The sequence below is a fragment of the Indicator indicator genome, chromosome 3 (genome assembly GCF_027791375.1).
Source record: "Indicator indicator isolate 239-I01 chromosome 3, UM_Iind_1.1, whole genome shotgun sequence".
NCBI lineage: Eukaryota > Metazoa > Chordata > Aves > Piciformes > Indicatoridae > Indicator > Indicator indicator.
This window is the reverse complement of record NC_072012.1, coordinates 39,057,232-39,079,679: the sequence shown is the minus strand read 5'-3', so window position 1 is coordinate 39,079,679 and position 22,448 is coordinate 39,057,232. Positions and strand designations below refer to the sequence as shown.

The 22,448-nt window shown below is 40.3% G+C and overlaps 1 protein-coding gene across 1 annotated transcript; it reads left to right on the top strand.

Annotated features, from left to right (window-relative positions):
• The first annotated feature begins 4,245 nt into the window (after window positions 1-4,245).
• TWF1 (twinfilin actin binding protein 1) lies at window positions 4,246-19,062 on the top strand. The gene is made up of 9 exons (XM_054399393.1): window positions 4,246-4,270; window positions 8,529-8,606; window positions 10,807-10,985; window positions 12,946-13,041; window positions 14,485-14,589; window positions 16,182-16,307; window positions 16,594-16,744; window positions 17,179-17,300; window positions 18,364-19,062. Exons 1-9 carry the CDS (start codon window positions 4,246-4,248, stop codon window positions 18,532-18,534), a joined length of 1,053 nt encoding a protein of 350 aa, XP_054255368.1. The 3' UTR covers window positions 18,535-19,062.
• Window positions 19,063-22,448: the final 3,386 nt, after the last annotated feature.

Genomic DNA, 22,448 nt, shown 5'->3' with positions numbered 1-22,448 from the left:
CCTGCCTGTCCTTTCTGTGCAGCCTTCCCCTAGAAGCCTGCCAAATTTTAAATCTTGGTATTTATGGTCAGTCATACAATGGTCTGGTAAGAAGGCACACCTGCATTAGCTTAGATCTAATATCTCAAAATGGAAATGGTGACTTAGAAATCTATTCCAAAGACCTAAGGGAACTCTCCAGGTCTTTACAAAGATTCTATTGCTTTTTTTGACTCAAGAATTACTTTGAACATCGTATAAGATGATTCCTAAAAAGCTCTTGTGCACTCTACACAAAAGGAAACTTCTTGGGACTTGTCATCAATGACTGACAAAGCAAATATATTTTAAATATATTTTAAATAATTAAATATTTTAAATAATTAAAATATTTTTTCCCACTGGAGAGAAAAAAGCAACATTTAGAACAGTTGTACTGTTTAATGCACTTCAGAAATGCATTCAAATAACACACCATGGAGGCAGAGCAGGAAATCTGAAAAGAGCTGAAAAGGTGAATGGATCACAAGTCATTTTGCATAATGATTTTTCAGGGGTATTTACAGGTTAGTCAATCACTCCAATTAGTGTAAATATATGAAGGAAGAAACAACATTTGAGAAATTTCATCATTTAAAAATCACTGAGGGCATGAAATGACTTGACATCATATTGCCTGTCATGCTGTGCATACAGAATGTAAAAATGCGATGTCTAGTGTCTATCTACAGATTTACCAGATCGGAATAAGGACTAGAAATGGACAGACGACCAACAAACCATATTCAGAATCAACTCCTTAATGTCTGAAAGCACTTAAAAGAACAGAAAGATGCAGGAAATACGGACTTTCCCACCATTTGTACTTTGTTCAGTTTATTTCACAGGACATTCGCTACTTATTATCAGAGCATACCAAAACAGTACAAGAATTGGTTGTCTACAACTTTTAGGATAGCAAAACCTATCTGTTTTTGTCTATGGCAGTGGCTAGGAAAACTCCAGTACCTCAAACCTGGCTATCTACTGTATTGTACTTCAGTTCAAAATAGTCTGTCTAGCATGTTCCTACCCACCCAGATGCAAATGAGCACTGACTGTGTCAGCTGTTTAGGCAGCTAGAAAGAAAAGCTCCTCAGATTATGAATATTAAGAGACAGGAATTAGATGGTTTATTTGCTCTTAAGAAAAGTGAACAAAAATATCTCAAAGCATAAAGAAATTAAGAGAGATACTGCTATAAAGACTTACTAATGAATGCAAAGTGAGAGCTCTCCATACTGTAATAAAAGCCATTTGCTATAATGGCAAGAGAGCAGTGAGTTCTTATCAGAATATCCCTTAATAGCAGACTATCCATAAGCTGTAGCCATCACAAAGAAGCAACTTTTTATTTGACTTGAACAGAGTGTGTTGGTTGATTTAGAGCCTCATATTCTGAGATTTAGAAACAGGTAATACTGGCATGCTCAGAAATCAGTCCATTTTTCTAGGAACAATTTTCACACATATCCTTAAAGCTATAAGCAAATCTGCCCCTAGGAGTGGTGTTATTTCTAATTTCTTTCTTCAGCTACCCTATGGGTGCATGGGAATGGACGATACTGGAAGCCACAGCAGTTGAAGAAAGGCACATCTTTCTGAAGGAAGTAGTTGATATTCATTTTTACTCTATATGGAAGAAAGTTTATCTCGCTGGTGGATTAACTCTCTAGTACTCTAATTATCTTATGAAGATACAGTTATTTTTGAAAAGCATACTGATGAAGGAAAAGAGTAATCTAAGATGAAGCCTTGAAAAGCATCAGTACAGACATGTACAGGGAAAGGAGCTCCACAGCAAGAAAATTAAGTTGTACTATTGTTCAGTAAAAAGATTTTCACTCAGATCTTGGAAATGTGTTTAGTGTTTGAAATGTCACCTCCAGACAGATACACATTGCAGTAATAAAATCTCTATGTAAAAAAATGTGTGCATTTCCATTGTCAGGTGGACAATTATACTCAAACCTGGAACAGGCCTTCCTGACAACATCACAACAGGAGAAAAAGCTTGCACACCATTATGGGAACATGAACACAATTAACTGAGGATTCCATAGAGACTATAACCACAGAATTTAATAAGAAAGAGAACAGAGCATTGTTGAATCAATAAAAAAGTAAATGTAAGAATTGAAGAGGAAATAAAAACACTGAAAATGAAAACAAGACACAGAAGTCACATAGGAAATGCTGTACCAAAGTCTCAGTTAAAAGAAATCTTATTAAGATTTGGGAAACCACAATATGCTGTCTCTACCAAAACAACCACAGCCTTAACTAGGTACAAAGCAATATACGATGGGGGAAAAAAATCAAGTATAGGAAATAAAATGTAACTAATAAAAAGAAAAGTTACTTAATGCATATGCTAACAAATAAATCTCATTCTTTTACTGACACTCTTGTGATTTGGATAGGAGTTTACTAATCAAAACCATTTTAGCAGGACTCTGAAGCACACTAAAATTCAGAAATTTAGGTATCTTCAATAAACATAAATTCCTTACTTTCTTGTGCAATGTCTCTTCTTTGTCAAACATCAGGCACTGCAAGGTAAGAAAGTATTGGTGATTTTGAGATTTTAAAAAAATACTTCAGACTTTCATTTTGCGTTTTTTCCAAAAAGCAGTGTTACACAATGCCAGTGTGCACCATCCTTGTTTCTTATGAAACAGATGATAAGATCCCACTTCTGTACTTAGAGCCCTCTGACAGACTGGTGGGAATGATGTGATGTGACCTCAGGTAGTCAGGGTGTCCTCACTATGGTGACAATATTATAGTCTCATATCCCTCTAATCTTTCTAGTCTAACCATGGGTTTTCATTGAAAGCACACATCCACAGTCTTAGCTGCATATCCTCGTTACCACATCGTGCCAGTAGTAGTGCTCCTAGGGCTACGTTAACTGAATCAAGCAACTAATCTGTCTTTTCAGGACATCTATCAAGGAAAACTTCATTTTCCCTTATACATTTCCAGGCAAATTCATCCTTTACAAACATTAACACTAACACTAAGGAGGAACCAATAACATGGGGCCCATGGCAGGCTTTAGGCTCAAATGACTGAAAGCAATTGTGATATTACTACATCTTAGGTTGCTACTCTGGCTGGATCTCTAGTACACCTCTGCCCTCGGAAAAGCTCTTCTCCAAGAGTTGCTTCATTTTTTTAATAACCTCTCTTTTCCCAGAGGCTTATAATAGAGGAATTAGAGCTCACCTCTGGGTACCTGGGAGGCACCTCCTGTCTCATATTTCTGGTTTCACAGGAAATCTTTTCCCTGTCTCTTTCAGCCTCCTTGCTACAAGAAAGATAAACGGCAGCTTCCCTGATTCCCAGGCTGCTGCAATCTGCACAGCTAGACCTAGCTCATTAGCTGGTGACGTGTCTCCATAGTACTTCTTTGCTGGACTAGCTTTACACAGCATGGCTCACATACTGCAGTTACAGTTCACATTTCCCAAATAGGACACTAAATCCCTCACTTTTTTAAACCAGGGCTGTGACAAAGCGCAGGCACCCAAATTTATCAACACAGTTGACTTCAGAAATTCCTGAGCTGCAGTGCTCTGGAGGCTGGGAAGGTGAATGAGGTAAGGATTACCATGTATTTGCCTTGCTCTTCTATTCTTGCCTGGTTGACTATTTGGTATGCCCTGTTAAAGCATTTCTGATGTTCTCAGGTTGAAGAGGGACTCATGAAACTCCTGCTGCTTCTCAGGAATCTGTAGGAATTATCAGCATCAGGACATCACATCAGCCAACAAGCAACCCTACGGTGGGGGGCACTTGTCCCTTTCTGCCAGGGAAGATGACGGCAGGTGCAGGGCCGTCTATGAGGCGCCGCAGGTCGCGCCACACGCCTCGGGGTGGCAGGTGAGTGAAGCGACAGACAAAACATAATACAGGGCTGCACCACCTCCCCGTTTTAAAGGACCCAGAGGAGCCGTCCAGGGTGGCTGAAGCGGGGAGCGGGCCCAGCGGAGGAGCGGTGCCAGGCGGCCCTGAGGGTGCGACGTGGTTCAGCGGGGGCTTTGCTATAGAGGGCAGCAACACGACGGCAGCTGCCAGGCCCTGCGGCTGGCCCGGGCTGGCGGGGCCCGGAAGGCGCCGTGCTCCCTCCCGGCCGCTGAGTGGCGGCGGCGCGTCACGTGTACACGGCCGGGTCCAGGCGGGTTGGGAGGCGGCAGACGGCACTGCCCCGGGCGCGGCGACATGTCCCACCAGACCGGTATCCAAGGTACCTGCGCGGCTCTTCCCCGCGGGCGCTGATTGCCACGTTCGCGCCGCGGTGTCCACCTGCCACCCTTGCGACAGCCGGGCCCCTTCCCTCCTCTGCCCCTGCCAGCTGAGCAGGAGGCGGTCAGGCGGAGCGCCTTTCCCCGCGGGTCGGGTGGGTGTGCGGCGGGAGGGGAGGTGGCCGTTGTGGCGGTTTAACGGGCTGTTGCCGGTGGAATTTCTCCCGCTGCCGCGCTCTTTGTTCGCTGCTGGAGGAGCCCGTCCTTTCCGCCACGGGATAGAGAGGGAGGCGAGCTGAGGGGGGGAAACTGCTACTGGCTTCAGCCTCGAGCGGCCGCCGCTCTAGGTCGAACACAGAGCTTCGTTCCCAATCAGACGAAGACTTACCAGGGTTTATCAGCACTCCTAACTGCGCCTGTCCGCCTTAGAGCGGTAGGGAATCCGCCTGAAAAAAAAACTTCACTGCAAAATCCCGTGAATGGCAAGGAGGGCCGCCCCTTGGCTCAGGTAACTTCCCTGAGCGCAAGTTGCCCTGGTGCCCCGGGTTACGTGGTGAGGAGACAGCCGGCGCCTGGGGCTGCGGGGGCTTTCCGGGCACCTCCCGCACATCCCGCGCCTCCCGGCTGTTGGAGAAGCTGTCTCCTGCTCGGGGTCACCGCAGCCCGTTTGGGATGGGTTGGACAACACGAGAAATGCCCAGGGTCGCTGCCGCGTCTCATGTAGCAGGAGCCCTAAGGAGAATCAGGACCCCAGGAGCAGAGGAGCCCACTAAAAAGCCCATCACTGGAGGCCACAAGGCGGAAAAGTATTGGGAAACCCATTTTTCCCCATTTTCCAGGCCTTGGAGGGTGCGAGCAGCCGTTAGATAGAGTATTGTTTCCTAGTACTGTTGTGTCCCCCCGAACAACAGTATGCTAAGTAAGGGATTATACTGCAGGATTAGGGGCGGGGGTGGTGGTGGTGGTCGGATTTTACTGTCTCGGGTTCAGCAATCTGCTTGTTAGGCGGCTAGTACTGTGCACTTTGCCTGCTCTCCCATGTTTATTACTAAAGGTGACTTTTGTCCCAGCCACAGTAGCTCCTACGTGATCTTCTGTTCCCATTTTTGTCCATTGGCAGTATTTGGTCTGCACCTTTTTCCATCTCTTCATTTCCCTGCATACCAATCTTTGTTGCTTTTTGCTGCTGCTTATGTTCTTCAACCTTATTCAGTCTAGAGGGGTTTCTGTGATAGTTTTTTTTCCAGGCTGGAGAAAACTCTTAGAGTGGCTCTGCATTCCCTTGTTCTCTTTCCTAGCAATGGTGGAGGGAGAAGCAGAAAAATATCCTGTTGTTTACCACAAGCAAGAGGAATGGCTAAGCCTCTTCTGCTGCTCTCCTTCATGTCTTTTAGAATCTTTTTCTCGGCATCTTTCCTGCACAGATCCTGCCTTGGCAGACACTAATCAGGGGTCCTGGGTTGCAGCAAAGCATCCGCTTCTGCAATTTGGACGAGGAATAGTGCTTGTTGTGCCATTGCTGGCTCTAGCTACAAACAGGCTACTGTCACTCATAAACAATTGCAAGATTTGGCAGCATGGGCTGCTCTTTTCTAGAAACAGAAATGAAGTCATGGGGACAGTGATATGTACCAGGCAGTTGCTAAAAGGACTGGACTTTCAAACAGACCAGTGCAGATAAATTGTGTAGGAAGTCACAGAATGCACTGAGCTGTGGGGGAATACACTAGTATGTTTTTACAGTCTTCTAAGTAATTTAAAAATAATATTCCCTGTAAAATATTTGTGAAATTAAATAAACTCAATTTTAAATTCTGTCTATGCTGTGCAGAAAGTTTAAGCAGAAAATAGTGTCACTCTGTTGTGAATTTTAAAACTTCATGAGCATAACTTACTCGATAGTGAGATGGTTTCTCAAACGTCTTGTCTCAGAAGCTGTCACAGTTCTGGTATTGGCACAAGGGCTCCTGTATTTTGGTCTTGTTTTGATCTGTATGGTTGAAATGAGAATAAGGAACAAAAAGATAATAGAGAAGAACAGGACAATGAAAAGTCCTGGGGGAACTGACAGGTCTAAGAAGTGGCACAGTGTTTGCATGCTGAACAGAATGGTGAGGACTGGCACAGACAATTAGAAAAGCTGATAGCAAATCACACTGAAGGTCTGCACTAGTTAGTGGGAAGACGCTAACTAGGATAAAGCTGGGGGTTGGACTGATAATGCAGTTCAGTTTGTTCAGCACCCCTTTTTCCTCCCATGTCATTTTAGAATTTCAGAATGGGCCTGGGCATCACTTCTATGGGCATAAATTTAAAATGTTTTGAGTACGGGCAGTAATGTTGTTGGATACCATCTGTCCATCTGTTCAGCTGGCCTTAACCTGACTATAAATAATCCATTTTGCTTCCTAGTTTGACATTTGTTTTGCTATGCTGTATTCTGTGGGGTTACTTAAAGGACCATCTTGAAATAACCGTTCTTCAATAAATGTTGTGCAACCCCCTGTCTATGGTATAATTAAACTTACTTGCACTCATATTATTTAGCAGAGCAGTTGAGATAAGAATGATCTTCACATGATGCAAGCACAGCTCTTCAGTGTGCTTAGGGAAGTCCATCACGGTTGCAGTTTAGCATCAATGTGAATTACAGACATTTTAAAGTATATTAAGTTACTTCTTTGTAAATTCATTATGAAGCTCTCCTGTTGGGATAAGTTGGGATTTAAACAATGTCATCAAGATACATAGAAGGAAATAAGTCTCCGTACATACAAGGCTTTATATCCAGATGGAGATTGCTGACAAGTGGTGTCCCTCAGGTGTCTGTACTAGGACCAGGGCAGTTTAGTGTCTTCATCAGTGACTTAGCAAGATGGAGTGCACCCTCACCATATTTACAGATGACACCAAGCTGAGTGGTTCAGCTGACACACCTAAGGAATAAAATCGTATTCAGAAGGACCTGGACAAGCTTGAGAAGTGGGCCTGTGCAAACCTCATGAGATTCAACAAGGACAAGTGCACCTGGGTCAAGGCAAATCTCAGTATCAATACAGGCAGGGTGATAAAGGATTGAGAAAAGCCCTCCAGAGAAAGACTTGGGGTTAATGGTGCATGAAAAGCTGGACATGAGCTGGCAAGAAGGCAGCTCAGAAGGCCAGCTGTATCCTGGGCTGCCTCAAAAGACGCATGGCCAGCAGGCTAGGGAGGTGATTCTGCCTCCTTACTCCACTCTGGTAAGACCCTACCTAGAGTATTGCATCAAGTTCTGGAATGTTCAGTACAAGAAAGTCATGAACCTGTTGGAGCAGATCCACATATTGGCCACAAAAGATGAAGGGATGAAAGAGCACCCCTCCCATGAGGACAGGCTGAGAGAGTTAGGGGTGTTCAGCATGGAGAAGGCTCAAGGGAGACCTTACTGCAGCATTTCCATGCATAAAAGGGGCCTATAAAAAAGAACAGAACAAACCTTTTAGTAGGTCCTGAAGTGATAGGACAAGGGGTTATGGTTTTAAGCTAAAGGAAGGGCATGTTTAGGCTAGATAACAAGGGAGACATTTTTTTGCTGTGAGGGTGATGAAACACTGACACGTTGCCCAGAGAGCTGGTAGATGCTCCATCCCTGGAAACAATTCAGGGCTGGGTTAAATCTAGTTGAAAATGACTCTGCTTACTTTTGGGGGGTTTGGACTAGGTGGCCTTTGAAGATTGCTTCCAACTCAAACTACTCTATGCTTCTCTTTCATGTCACCTTATAGAATCAAATGTGTGACAGCCTTCATTGGTATTCTTCAGAGTTGTCCCCAGGAAAGACTGGCACATTTGCTAGATGAGCTCTAACATTTTCCTGGCGGGTGTAAAGTTTGTCTCTGGAAGTTTTCACTAAACCTGCAGACTTCATAAAGCTATTGTAATTTGAGATGCATCATATTTTTATTGTGCTGCTGTGCAAACTCTGAAACCTGAGAGTGGTGATATGATGTCACTTTTAAGTTTCACAGTGTTGAAAATCAGACAGTATGCTGGAAAGCAGAGCTATTATGTAATGTTGCTTGTCATCTTTTTATGGCATGCCAGTGGCTGCAACAGTGTGCAGCATGGAGGGAACATCACTCCCATATTCCTTTCTCAGTCCACTTTTGTAGTGAAGAGCCAGTTGTATATTTTCTTGGTGTTTTTTCTTACCTTTGTGAATATTCTTTATCCTGTGGAAATGAAATATGTTAATTTGGTTACTTTATTTTCTCTTTTCAGCTAGTGGAAGTGTTAAAGATACCTTTGTTGGAGCCAGAAATGGACAATACAGGCTTTTAAAAATAGTCATTGACAATGGTTAGTCAAATTGTATTTTTTTTCTCTGATTCTTTTAGGTATTTTCTAGTTGTTTTAGTGATCTACTCATACACTTGTTTTAAAAAATCAAAACTCCACAAACCTTGATGACAGTAAGGTCTTTCATATACAGAAAGTAAGATTTATGTTTTGGTGATGCTAAGCTTTTCAGTACAATGCTACTCTATTTTTGCATTTGAATTTTTCTTCCAAATGTCATTTTGTATTGTACCAAGAACTGCTGTGTATTTCATATAGATAATATAAATGAGCTTACTAGTAGCTTTTTACTGAAAAAACAGTAGAGGAAAAAAAATTCCATGCCTGTGTAGTGTTTTGGCACACTGGTTACTTTCATTAGACAGATTCTAACACCACAGCTAGTCCCTTTATATGAAGTCTAAATGTTATTTGCCTTTTATGCTAGGATCAGCTACATATAGAAAATCCTGTTAAAGCAGATATTTAAGTAGTAATCTGGCTACATAGGAGATACCTTAAAAACATTGTAACTTTGTATAAATTTTCCAATCTAAAACTGTTTCTTAAATCTCATGTATATGTGTAAATATAAATTAGATAATTTCTTGCAGACCTCGAGTTTGATCTTTCACCTTGGCAAGTGATCAAGGCTGCAAACATTGCAAGATAGACTGCATATTTTTTTAATAGCAACGTAGAGTGACTGTATAAGACACTTTGTTTAGTAGAGTTGAGTTCATTCATTTACAACACACTGAAATGCCTTCTAGCTGGAGATAGATACGTGTATGTACATGTACGTACACATACATACTTTAATTGTGAGGTAGCTAAACTACTGTTACCTTCTTTGTGTTTCCATTTCTTAGGAAATCTGACAGTGTAATATTGCTTTCCTTACAGAAAGAAGGATGGGCAGGTCTTTGTGGTCAAGTTCTTACTAGCGCGAGTCAGCAAATACTGGCGTACCATTGAATTCTTGGTTTATATTCCCATTAGGCAAGTTAAAACAATATGCTACTTTTAGATATGAAAAGAAGCCAAGAAATAAAATATTGCTACTCAGCAGAAAACAGTCAAACTGACTTTGGCTGATCTGAGATAGTAAGAGATTTGATGCTGGGCTATTACAGAGTTCCTCCAACTGTACTTTTCTGTTTTGAGTCCAAGTGAGTACAAAGCCACCTAGAGTTCAGAACTGGTAACTACATTCCAGATCCTCTCATCACGGTGTAGGGCTTCGGCTGCTTTCCACCTGTCTGAACAACCCTTTCCCTGAGCTGTTCATGTTCTATGACTTGCTCTGAAGGCTTTCCCGTAGAGGCATTTATATACTGCTGTAATTTTGTCTAGACTTTTAGAAGTTAAGTCCTAGACTCTGAAAAGATGTTTTGTAGAATAGCTACTACCACGGTCCTCAAACTGTTGTAGAATCTCATATAAACAAGGTATTTCTGTTTTGATTGCAGAGCTAGCACTTACTGGGAAGCTGATAAATGTTTTGAAAGACACTATACTAATAGTTTGCTTTGGAAGCTGAGATATGATTTATAAATAAGAGAAAAATCTTGTTGCTGCAGCTGTTCACATAATTAAATCTCATCTGAAGAATTCTATACAGGCTTAAGCCAATTATACATAATAAACAACTTCAGTCATTTGAAGAGACTGTAGTCATGAAGCTGCATTAGAAACAGCTTTATCTACTTCCATAGTCAAGTTAAAGTGATTAGTGCTAGCATATTCATTCCAAACCCTTTTCACTGTTTAGCTGAGTTATTGACTCCTTATAATGAGTACAAACACTAATATATTGTAGCAAGAAGATCAGTAATTCTAATTCTAAAATTTAAAAGCTTGTTCTCATTATGCTTCTCTTTAGGTATTCTAGTTTAAAAGTAAACTAACTGGCAGAAGACAGTTTTTATTTTCCTTCTGTGTGCATTTTCCTAAAATCACTAATGTCAGTCTTGCCCCTTTAGATCAAAGAGCTTAATGATAACCAGCACATTACTGGGTTAAAATAAGTTAGGGTTTGAACATACACAGCTTGTTTAGGAGTTCACCCACTTTCATACTGAATATTCTGTATTTCCATTCTTTTGGACTTAATTATGAAAGATGAAATGTCTGACCAACTGTTCATTGTAATTACTAATTTTGAAAACCAGTATTAACTGTGTTGTGGCTAACGTGTAGCTTTGATTATCGGTTATAGAGCAGCTTGTTGTGGGAACCACTAGGCGGCCAGTTGGATCATGGGAAAAGGATTATGATTCTTTTGTCCTTCCCCTTCTTGAAGACAAGCAACCATGTTATATATTGTACAGATTAGATTCTCAGAATGCTCAAGGATATGAATGGATCTTCATTGCATGGTCACCTGATCACTCTCCTGTAAGTAACAGCTGTCAAAGACTTCATGTTAACAATTTTTCAACAGTGCCATTTGGTCTGAATCCTAGATATGAAGGAAAGGGATTTAAGAAGTGAAGCATTCCGCGACCTCCCCTTCACTTTCCCACGGGAAAACATCTTTCCTGAAGCTGTTATCAGTGGGTCTAGATGGAGTGCAGCTGATCCCATTTATTTGTAACCTGACCAGAGGAGACAAGACTGGTTTTGCCCAATTTGTCTATCAGTGTCTCATTGGCTGTCAGTGTCTCAGGAAGTCTCACGGAAGGATATAGGACAGAAATATCAATGAGTGTCATCATAGATAGAAGGATTATAGTGTGAGCCCAAGCTGTTATTCTGTTTGGCTTGCTGGCTGCCCATCTGACACTTGTGAATCTGTGACCTGCCACAAAATGCACTGTTTTTTAGGCAGTAGTTAAAGAACATGGGAGGAAACTGAGATTAGAGTTAAGGATTTCTTAGAAAAACTAGGATACTGTGTACAGTGTGTTGAGAATGTGAGATAAGGGAAGACAGAGGGTAAAGCTTTGCCAATATTCCTACTACTTTCACTCCCGTTTAGGAAATGGTAAGATATCAAGAGCTGCAATGCACGGAAGAGATGAGGTGGAAAAGATGAGAAAGGCATGAAGGTGGGACTGTTGAGGGAGTAAAAAGTGACTGTGTTAGATACAAGTTGATAGGAAGCAAACATCATTAGATCTTCTGCCCCCAGAAAATGTCACTTTTAAGCTCTGTAGTGGAACCAAAACTACCTGGTGTCACTATGAAATAAAAAAGAAGGGTGAGTTTTTTGCAGTCTACTCATTTGTTGTATCCATTAATACATAGAGCAGTGGCAAAAGATCTAAGCAGTTGTGGGTTTTCCCATTTAGCATTAGTAAAGATTATGTTGATTTAAATTTTTTCCCATTAAAAAAAAAGCACTCATACTCTTACTAAAGTTGCAATTTAGTTTTGGAATGATTTTGATAATTATGCATAGAAGAATGCCCTGAGAATTTAATAGTGTGTGTTAGTATCATCATCATTCTGTGGAGTTTACTCTTTATTAAGAACTACATCAGAATTCAGTTTCAGCACTTAAAATATTTGTTTGAGAAAGATGTCCATTAACAAATGGACACGGCACACCAGCATGGTCTGTGTACATCCAAAAAAACCCCAAACATCCAAAGAGCCCAAACCAAAAGAATGCTGTGTTATTATACACTAGTGATGTCATAAATACTTAGTGATTGCAATAATCATTAAGCAGTATCCATTAATTAATTTATTAAAGAACATGCATGGGCTGAAGTGGATCTACCCAAAAGGCTGTGAGCCCCGAACAAGGCTAATCACACCTCTTATATAGAGCTTGACAATACATAGGGATTTGGATTTCTAAAGACTTACTTTACATAGATAAAGTCCTGTAACTCCTGGGTCTTCACTGTCACCTTCTGGTCTTCCAACAACAGTGCTGCCACATCTCCTCCTTCTAGTTGATTCTTCTTGTTGGTTTCCAGCCAATCTTGAAGCAAGTGAGAATTTTTATCTTGGTCTCTCCGTACCCAGCGGCTGTGTCTGGCAGCTGCAATTTTATCTGAGCTTAGGGCTGTACCAATACCTATGTTAATTAAAACACTTTTATTTATGTCTAAAAACCTATCTCTTGTGCTAAAACCTATCTCTTATGCTACTGGGAAAATTTACTAACAGAGAAATTCTAACAGAAAAAAAGAAGCACTTAGTGAAAAACAATTAATGAAAAACAATTATTGAATCATAGAATGGTCCAGGCTGGAAAGGACCTCCAGAGGTCATCTAGTCCGACCTCCCCGCAGTCGGCAGGGACATCCTCAACTAGACTAGGTTGCCCAGGGCAATCTAAAGAGCAAGGAATGAAAACGCAAAACAAAGCACTGAGGTTACAGGAATCTCCTTACTTCATTAGGTTCGTCAAAAAATGTTGTATGCAGCAACCAGAGCAACACTTAAAAAAGAATTTGGAGGTGGTCATATTAAGGATGAAGTATTTGGAACCGTACAGGTACGTTTTTCCATTCTACAGTCAGCACTTTGAATATAGTAGCTGATGTCAGTGGTATGAATTTGTGGTGTTTCTACTCTTTTTAGATTAAGGGGGAAAAGAGTTTGTCACAACCCAGCTTCCTGAGGCAACCCTGGGCAGTGGTGGGGATCATTCTAAGATTCAGAAATTCCCTCAGAGTAAATTGAGGTGAACTGACACCAACCAGCTGATAAGTTAGGTTCGTTTGGTCCAATGAAAGTTCTCAGTCACTTGCATCACTTTAAGGATGCTTTGGTGGACCAGAGGAGAGGGCAAATGGGAAGAAAAAGGAGAGGAAAAAGTAGTGAGAGTGAGTAAGAGACAAAGGTATCACCACCCTCAGTTACAGTGATGCCTCACGGGCATAGTCCAAGTTCTTGGTCGTGGGTGTACATCTAGCAACATCTTCTGTGGTAGGTGCAACATCACTTTGTAGCCTTTTGGTGGTGGTGGGTATCTCTCCAAATCGTAAAGAGGTGTGCACAGGTGAGGTGTGCAGAGTCTGTCATCTACTTTTCTGTAGCACTGTTGCCGTGGTTTTAAAATAAGGAAAGGGAAATCCTGCTTCCACAGAAACTCTCTTTTCACTGTTAAACCATCTCCAGGCCAGCAGCTCTCTTTGGGAGCTATTAAGGGCCATCAAAACTATCACCCTGTCTATTCAGACCAGGTATTGTCACAACTTGTTTGAAACAATACAAGGTTGGGAAAGTCATTAAGGGCCATCAGCCAGGCCCTGCCTGGACATTATTTGAGGGGACAGAAGATTGAGTTAAAAGCTATGTGTATTATTCCAATGTTTAAATGTATTTGCTCTCATTTGAACAAGTAACTAAGTGTATTTAACAACTTCAGCCTAAGAAGGCCTTGCTTCAAATGGTTATGAAACTAAATAATCTGAGAATAACGGGAGCATCTCTTAATCTGACTCCATGGGGGTGAATACTCTAAAATCTGTAAGGCCAACTACCTTGTCCTTAGGTAGCATTTGTGTCTCAGATAGGAAACTACCTATAAGCTACCAGTCTGAGCATATATTTTTTAAGAAAATATATTTTTAATTATTATTATTTGTTAGAATAACAAATTGAATTGTAGCAATTCTCTGAGGTTTTGTCTAAGAAGGCTGAATAATGTCATGCACACAGTCTTCATTAATGCTAAGTTTTTAATTAGCAAGGTAATTTGAGACATTGTGGAAATGCTTCCCATGATAGAATTGGGTGCAAGAGCAGCCCAGTGGAGCCTGCTGTACTGGAAGATGAGCTGAATTTGCAAATGCACCTACACTTGTTCACCTGCACCATTCAAATAAAACTACCATAACTGTACAGGAGGTAACTGGGATTTTTATGCTTCATAGAACATCTTTGAAGAAAGCTTATTGCCAAAAAATGATCGATATTGATATTGTGCTTTCAGGATGATGTTTCATTGAATGGATATAAAAAATACTTGATATCACAGTCCTCCCCTGCGCCCTTGACTGCAGCAGAAGAGGAACTTCGACAAATTAAGATTAATGAGGTACCAACAATGTCTTCTACCATAAGTGGGAAACTGGGTTCAGAGTTCCAAACTTACTGCAGGGAAAAAGTCCTTCTAGGGGGTTGAAAGTCTTTATAAGGTGGAAAAAAAGGTAGAACAGAAAATGGACTTTTTAAAGAAAGTTGTAGCGGATGAGAATATAAATTTATTTCTCAATTGAGACTGCAGGATGCTGATGGGTTGCTCAGAGTTGAAGTGACATCATCATGCTGAGTTTGCAAGGCCTACTGTCTGAGTCAGAAGTCTCCCAGCTGCAGAACTTAATTATTGCTGTGTCAGTGTGAGCTGAAATTCCGCCACCCCCTCCCCAACTTGGGCCCTTAACATGCTTTTAATATCTCTGGATGTGCTACATTGTGAAGGGTGACTGAGCTCTGGCACAGGTTGCCCAGAGATGTTGTGGTGCCTTCATCATGGAGATACTCAAAAGCTACTTGGACAGAGACCTGACAGAGCAGGAAGGTTGGACAAGATCATCTGTGGATGATCCACATGATGATCCACATGGATGATCCATCCAACCTCAACCACTCTGATTGCTCAGGTAACATTTCCTATGGTGGCAAAAGTTGTAGAGAAAACACAAAATAGCAATGTGTTGCAGTGATTGTCAGGACTATTTCAGCAGCCTATTCCTAGAGGAAATGTGTTTAGCTTCCAGCACCAGTGCACTTTGCTTTTGCTGTAACTTTGTTGTTTCCTTTTAGTCCAATGGTGTCTTTTATTATTTTGTACATCTAGCTTTGATTAATCCAATGTTGCAATGCATTCATTGTCAGCAAACACTGCATTTTATTTGAACTACATTTAAACACCCCACTAATGAATGTAAAACTTCTGTGGTATTGATGATCACTTCTGGTATTAGTATTATTTCTTATGCACCATGTGCCTTGTGCTTAACATGTGGGCTTATATGGTATGTGCTGTTATGAAACCTCAGCAGCAATAGCTGTGCTTTTCAGAGATACTGCCATCCACTAGTTTATTCTGATACCCCTATAGATTGTGTGGGGAAGGCAGAGAAAAGTAATTAAGTCATTTGTCAGATTCTCCCAAAGCCAACCATATCCCAGAAAGCAAAACTGCATCCTGGGCTGTATCAAAAGAAACATAGCCAGCAGATCAAGGGAGGTAATTCTCTTCTACTCACTCTACTGCACTCTGGTGTGGCCCCACCTGGAGTACTGCATCCAGCTCTGGAATCCTCAATGTAGTAAAGATGTGAACCTTTGTACCAAAACCTTTATAACTTTGTACCAGAGTTCAACTTAGAGCTTTCTCACTGACTCTTGGGCCACTTTTCCCTCTGATAGTTGTGTTGGCTCTGCAAAGACAGCTGTTTGAGAGATATGAAACCGTTTTCAGGTTAGCAAGCAAACATGCTCTGTAAATTGTAAAATGCAAATCTGTTGTCTATGGAGATGCTGTTTCAGAGTAGTTTATTCTCAGAATAGCTGCTGCTTACTTGATGTAACCCTGTGCAATGCATTTATCATTAGTTACCATATGAAAAGAAATCAAATGCTGGCAAAAGTTTCTGTTCACATCTCAACTGACTTGTGTTCCAGGTACAAACGGACATTGGTGTAGATACCAAGCATCAAACGTTGCAAGGAGTAGCATTCCCCATTGCTAAAGAAGCTCTTCAAGCTTTGGAGAATTTGAAAAATAAGAAACTCAATTATGTACAACTGGCAAGTATAAAATACTTTTTTTATAGTGAGTATAAAATAAATTGCCACACATTAAACAATGTGCTTTGGTGCATTTGGGTCAGAAAGGACCTTAAAGATTACCTAATTCCAACCCCCTTGCCATAAGAAGAGACACTTACACTAGACAAGTTTGCTCAACCCTTATAAATTATTGAATTCTTAGACTGTTGAATTATTGAATTATTAATTATTTTTGCCCCATCCCGTTGTGTTCTCTGGTTTGCTTTCTGTGTATTAACTATATTCAGGTTTGCTTCGTTAACAGCAAATTGATATGAAAAATGAAATTATTATTTTGGCCAACACACTTCATACTGAAATTAAGGACTTGCCAAAAAGAATTCCAAAGGATGCTGCACGTTACCACTTTTTCCTGTATAAGCATGCACATGAAGGAGATTATTTGGAATCCATAGGTAAGACAAAAATGTTCCCAATATGAAATTTAGTTGGCTTGTTTCAAGTACTTCAGTGGTTTTGAGAGAGAAAGATGTGTCATAAAAGTAGGGTCTATCAGCATGAGCATTTCAGAGTCATTTGGTTGTGAAATTGACTTCTGAAGAGTCCTTACATTAGAAATCAATGAGCGATCCCTTTTGATTGTGAACACTCATAGACTGGTCATCATGTGAAAACATGAAAGATTCTGGCCATTCTCTCATCCTCCTCTTGAAATGAAATACTTGCTGAAGCAAAGAAGATCCAGGCTGGTGTTAAAAGTTTCCCTTTCAGACTGAGTAGTTGATTTGCAGTGCCTCTCTGCTGTAAGTAATTTCTGATACAGGCTTTGACAGAGTGTAGTTATGGTCTGATTTATGTTTTGGTTTTTGGTGTCTTTTTTTCTTTGCAGTTTTCATCTACTCCATGCCAGGATATACCTGCAGTATACGAGAACGAATGCTCTACTCCAGTTGCAAAAGCCCACTATTAGAAATTGTAGAAGGACAGTTGTGGATGCAGATAATTAGAAAGGTAAGTACACTGGGTGTACTGGTACTTTCTCCATCTTCCTGTTCCCTTCTTAATTATCTAGCTATAATTGTCTCTGCTACCACCTTCTCTAAACAATGAAAAGTGTTGTGTAACTATGAAAGTTTGTCATGAAGAAGAAATATTTGGTGATAAAGCATGTACTTGTCACAGCAATACCATGGCTGGCAAGTCCATGAAGTGCTATAGTCAGCAGCCATGAAGTGTTGAATGCTCAACAGAGCAGAGTGAAAGCATTTCTATGAATTCTGAATTCCTGCAATTTAAAAAAGTGGTGTTTGCCTTGAGGACAGTATTTTCTTTCCATTCAGGTTTATATGCTTAAAACATTGTAAAAACCCAAACTATCCCTCCTTTTTTGTTCATTTACAACTTACCTTAGCTTTTCCCTAGCTTTTGAATGCTTGCTGAGTTGCAGAAGCCAGCTAATCAGATGGATTGTTTGTACTCCTTCCCTTCTATCTCAAGAGACAACAATATGTATGCACATTGCTTTTACAACTAGTATTTAAAGGATGTTTTAGTGAAAAAAAAAATGTGGAGATGACGTTGGGACAATTGAAAGTGTTTTATTTTAGAAAGGAGAATGAAGTAAGGGAATTGTTGTTGTGAAAGATCCACATGCTGCATTCTTACATTAAGGAAGCTACTTTACATATATGTAAATAAGCACTTGTGCCCACACAGAATGTGGCCTCCTAGTTAGTATTAACATGTACAGTGTGCTAAAGCTTGGGACAGAGGAAGTTTCTTGGCATAGGTATTGTGTAGTTGTGATTATATTTCAGGAAAAACACCTTTAAGTCAAATCACACTGAATACTGGCAAGAGCAGGGTGGATTCTCAGAAAAGCTATCCAGGATTTCTTGGGGAAAGATTTCATGCTAGACTCTGTCCATTATTGCACATACAGTTTTAGCATTTAGATGTGGGTTTAATATAGGATTTAGAGCTTCAGCAAAAGTTTGAAATGTTTTTAAATATGTTTTTTAAGGTGGATATGTTAAAAACTGTTGTGTTGTTGTTTTTTCTTTTTTTTCCCCAGATTGAAATAGATAACGGTGATGAGTTAACTGCTGACTTTCTTTATGAAGAGGTTCACCCAAAACAGCATGCTCACAAACAAAGTTTTGCTAAACCAAAAGGTCCTGCAGGGAAGAGGGGAATACGAAGACTGATCAGAGGTCCAGCAGAGACTGAAACACCTAGTGATTAGAAACTCTTCTTTGCATTTATTTTAAAAAGTATTACAGTAAGAAATTGAATTCTGGCTTTTGATAAATGAACTGAAATCATTCCATTCATAGATGCTAGGAAAAAAATGGCTCTTTCTACTCTTCTGACCTCAACACTTTTTATATTGTTACATGATTATATTTGTTGACAATGTTGTATGACATGTGGAAGAACTAATTATTTTACAGCTAGAAGGTGAGAATTAAGCTAGTACCCCTTTATTTGAAATTAGAAACCATTATTTAACAGCTGTACATGTGATCATAAACTTTGCAGACTTGAGACTATTAAGCTCCTGTATTCTGTGGGTAAGTTGCAGCTGCATGCCTAGGTAACAACCCTGTACTGAGTAGCTTGTTAAAACCTGTAAGACTTTCCATGTGAGAAGAGTTGAAGGACTATATGGCCTTTTCCCAGAGTAGAAGGTTTTCTGCTGGTTTTGACATGATGCATTGTTGGGTTTTGTTGTTGTTTGGTTTGATGGAGGGTTTTTCGTGTAATAGAAAAGATAAACTAAAATCAGTTATCTATCAATTAATCTAAGTGTTCAAGAGTAGTTGCATATTTTCCCATACAAAAACTTGGTCATTTCAAATTTATAACTAATTTAGTGGAATTGTCTTTTAAAGAAATCTGACATAAAACCTCTACAGCTTTTCCAGATTTTAATACCACTTGTAAGCCTCGCATATTAAGTACTAAATGACCAAGTAAAAGGTGATTAAAAGTGCATGAGTTAGGACGTTCAGTAGATTATGGAGCTGCTTTCAAAGCAAATATGCTTAAAGTTACCAATAAATAATTGATCATCTGTGCACTCAGATCTAGAACTGTAAGCTCAGTGAAAGTTGAAACAGACTTTCTTCATCCTGGTGAGTTGAGATCCTAGTGTGCTTGCAATATCAGTCTTAACTTTCAAGCTGTTCTGAAAATTACATTTCCTGAATGATTGAACTTTAATAGTATATTAAATCCATAACAAAATCCAGCTAGGTCTTGAATGTCTGCTGACAGCACCTGGTTAGGATCCCCCCCCCCCCCTATTTTTCATTTTTGCAAATCAAGTATTGGATGACCTTAAGTTATTTCTAATTCCCCAGTATGGATTTTCTTTTTGGTGTCATCTATGTGAGCTTTGTGGGGTTTGAATTAATTTTTTTCTTTTTTAAAGCTACATGTGAGTTTCAATTTCACTGCATATTGTAGGTGCTGGCTGTACACATTATGTAGCTGAATCATGTGTTTACCTGGTGGAAGACAGATTTTAGCCTAGATTTTTAGGGAAATAGTGCTTTGATGCCACTACTTCCTGATAAAATGTATCTTATATATTGTTCTGAGTTGCTAGCTTGTTATTGACATCTGAGATTGCACTACATAATGTGAAGATTGCAATAGCTATTGGTTTTACTGTGGTTATATGCAGTAGAAATTTGACACCTCACCAATTTTCATTTAATCTTACACACTACATCAAGCCAATTCAATAGTTCTTGATCTTCAGCTAATCTGCTTGCCCTTAACTACTGAGTCCCTTTTTTGCCTTTAGGGCAAGGAGATGGTCTTTGAAGTGTTTCTTCTGTGTACTGCCTGTCAGGACTGTGTCACTGAACGTGTGCAGCTCACTGTACACTGTAATTAAATGTGGATTTAGCTGAACTCTGAATCGTTTTAGCACCCCTAAGTCACTTTTGGTTTTCTAAAGAAAACCTTTGAGTATAGCAGTTACAAATTACTGCTATAGGGTTTTTTTTGTCTGAATTGAGTATTCCTACCCATGCATCAGCCATAGCAAGAGTGCTCATGTATTTTTACACATAGGAGCCAGAAATGAAGTTCTTCACCTTTTTACTACCAAATGTTTTAAATAATTAACAGTTTGACCTGATATGGTTATGTGCATGTGATGTTTTGTTGGGGTTCTTTAGCTAATCCTGCCCAAGGTAGACACAGATAGGAAGTACCAAGCTTAATCTGGAAGATAAAAGAGAGCTGGTTGAGTGATAATGTGAGGGTGTTTGGAATGAGGCACTTTTTGAGTTCAGCCCAAACCAGTTCTCTTACTTGAAAACGTTCTATGTGGGTGTACAAACCCCTGACCAGCTGGCATAAAGTCATGTCCTGACCATATTTCCCCCCATCACCTTTCCTGTGAAGTCTTGCACTGCCTCTCCAGGCCTCTTGCAGCTATTCACCTAAGAAAGCAATAAAACGCATCTGATCTTTTAGTGAGATGTGTCACATTTACATCTGCATGGTTGCCTCACACAACACTACTACTGTTAATGAATGTTCAGAACCAGCACAAAATGAGGGCATTAATGAAAGTTATAACTTGTCTCTGGTCACTTCATAGTTGAAAGTGTCCATTCAAATTGTTGCTGGCCTTCATAAAGCTAAAAAGCAATGCAGCTGCTTGCGGTGACTCACAAGCTATCAAATAGTTAATTAACAGGTAATTATTTTTGAAATGTTTAACATGTTCATGATGCAAGGTAGGGAGATTTTGATCTTTTAAAACACTCCTGTCGGGTTTGCAAAACTAATCAAGGTAATAATTGCTCTCTTATTTGGATAAACACATTGATAAAAGAAACTTTTATGGTGTCTGTATATTTAATGTAAACCACCTTCAATTCCTAAAGGTAACTGTTTACCATATCTATTTTGTAATTTACTTTATAAATAAAGATTGATGCTTTAGGTTGGTGTTGTCTGAATCAATCTCTTTGACAAAAGATCTGTATTCTAACATCACAATATGTGGGGCTAGAAAGCGTGACAGAAGACGAGGTTGCAGGATGTGAGATGGGCAGTGAGCAGAAACACGTCTAGCTTTTGCCAGAAGCAGCTACTTTCCTGTTGCCTTATGGAGCAGAAGAGAGGCCTCCATAGCAGGATCCAGGTGTGTTCATCTTTTCAGATTTTAACAATAAGCCACTTCAGAATCTTCTTTTAGAATGCTGAAGTCATGGAATCATAGAATGCACTAGGTTTGAAGGAACCTTTAAACGTTGGTGAGTCCCATCTCCCTGCTTACTAAGAAGGGTTATCCCCAACTAGATTGGGTTGCTTAGAGCCCCATCAAGCCTGACCTTGAATGTCTGCAGGAATGGGGACTTCACCACCTCCCTGGGAAACCTGTTCCAGTGTCCCACCACCCACATAATAAAAAACTTCCTAATGTCCAATCTAAACCTACCCTTAGTATGAAACCATTGCCCCATGTCCTTTTGCTACATGCCTTTGCAAATAGTCCTTACCCAGCTTTGTTACAGGCCTCCTTCAGGTACTGGAAGGTCACTATAATGTATCCCAAGAACCTTCTCTTCTCCAGGCTGAACAAGCCCAACTCTCTCAGCCTGTCTTGGAAGGAGAGGTGCTCTAGCCCTCAGATGGGTTTTGTGACCCTCATCTTGACCTGTTCCATCAGGTCCATGTCCTTCTTGTGCTGAGGGCCCCAGAGCTGGACACAATACTCCAAGTGAGGTTTCAACAGAGCAGAGTGGCAGAATCTCCTCTCTCGATCTGCTGGCCACAGTTCTTTTGATGCATTCCAGGATGTGATTTGCCTTCCAGGCTGCAAGTGCACATTTTTGGCTCATGTCCAGCTTTTCATCCACCAGTAGCCCCACAGGGCTGCTCTTAATCTCCTCATCCCCCAGCCTGTATTGATGAGGGTTGTCCTGACCCAGATGCTGGACCTTGTCCTTAGCTTTGTTCAACCTCATGAGGTGGATTGGTAATTTACTAGTTCTATTGTTACTTGTTCGGCATGAGGGAGTATAATTAAACTATTCAAATTATGTTGTTCCAGTAAAGTATTTGTCCAAAGTAAAGGTAGCTTGTTTTAATTCTTCCTATTGCCCCAAAATTCAAGCTGGAAAGTACATT

Excerpts from the sequence above, each read along its gene's own strand:
- TWF1 (XM_054399393.1), top strand. The coding sequence starts at position 4,246 with ATGTCCCACCAGACCGGTATCCAAG. Across the intron at positions 8,607-10,806 it reads AAAAATAGTCATTGACAATG|AGCAGCTTGTTGTGGGAACC; the intron begins GTTAGTCAAATT and ends TATCGGTTATAG. Across the intron at positions 16,745-17,178 it reads AGATTATTTGGAATCCATAG|TTTTCATCTACTCCATGCCA; the intron begins GTAAGACAAAAA and ends TTTTCTTTGCAG.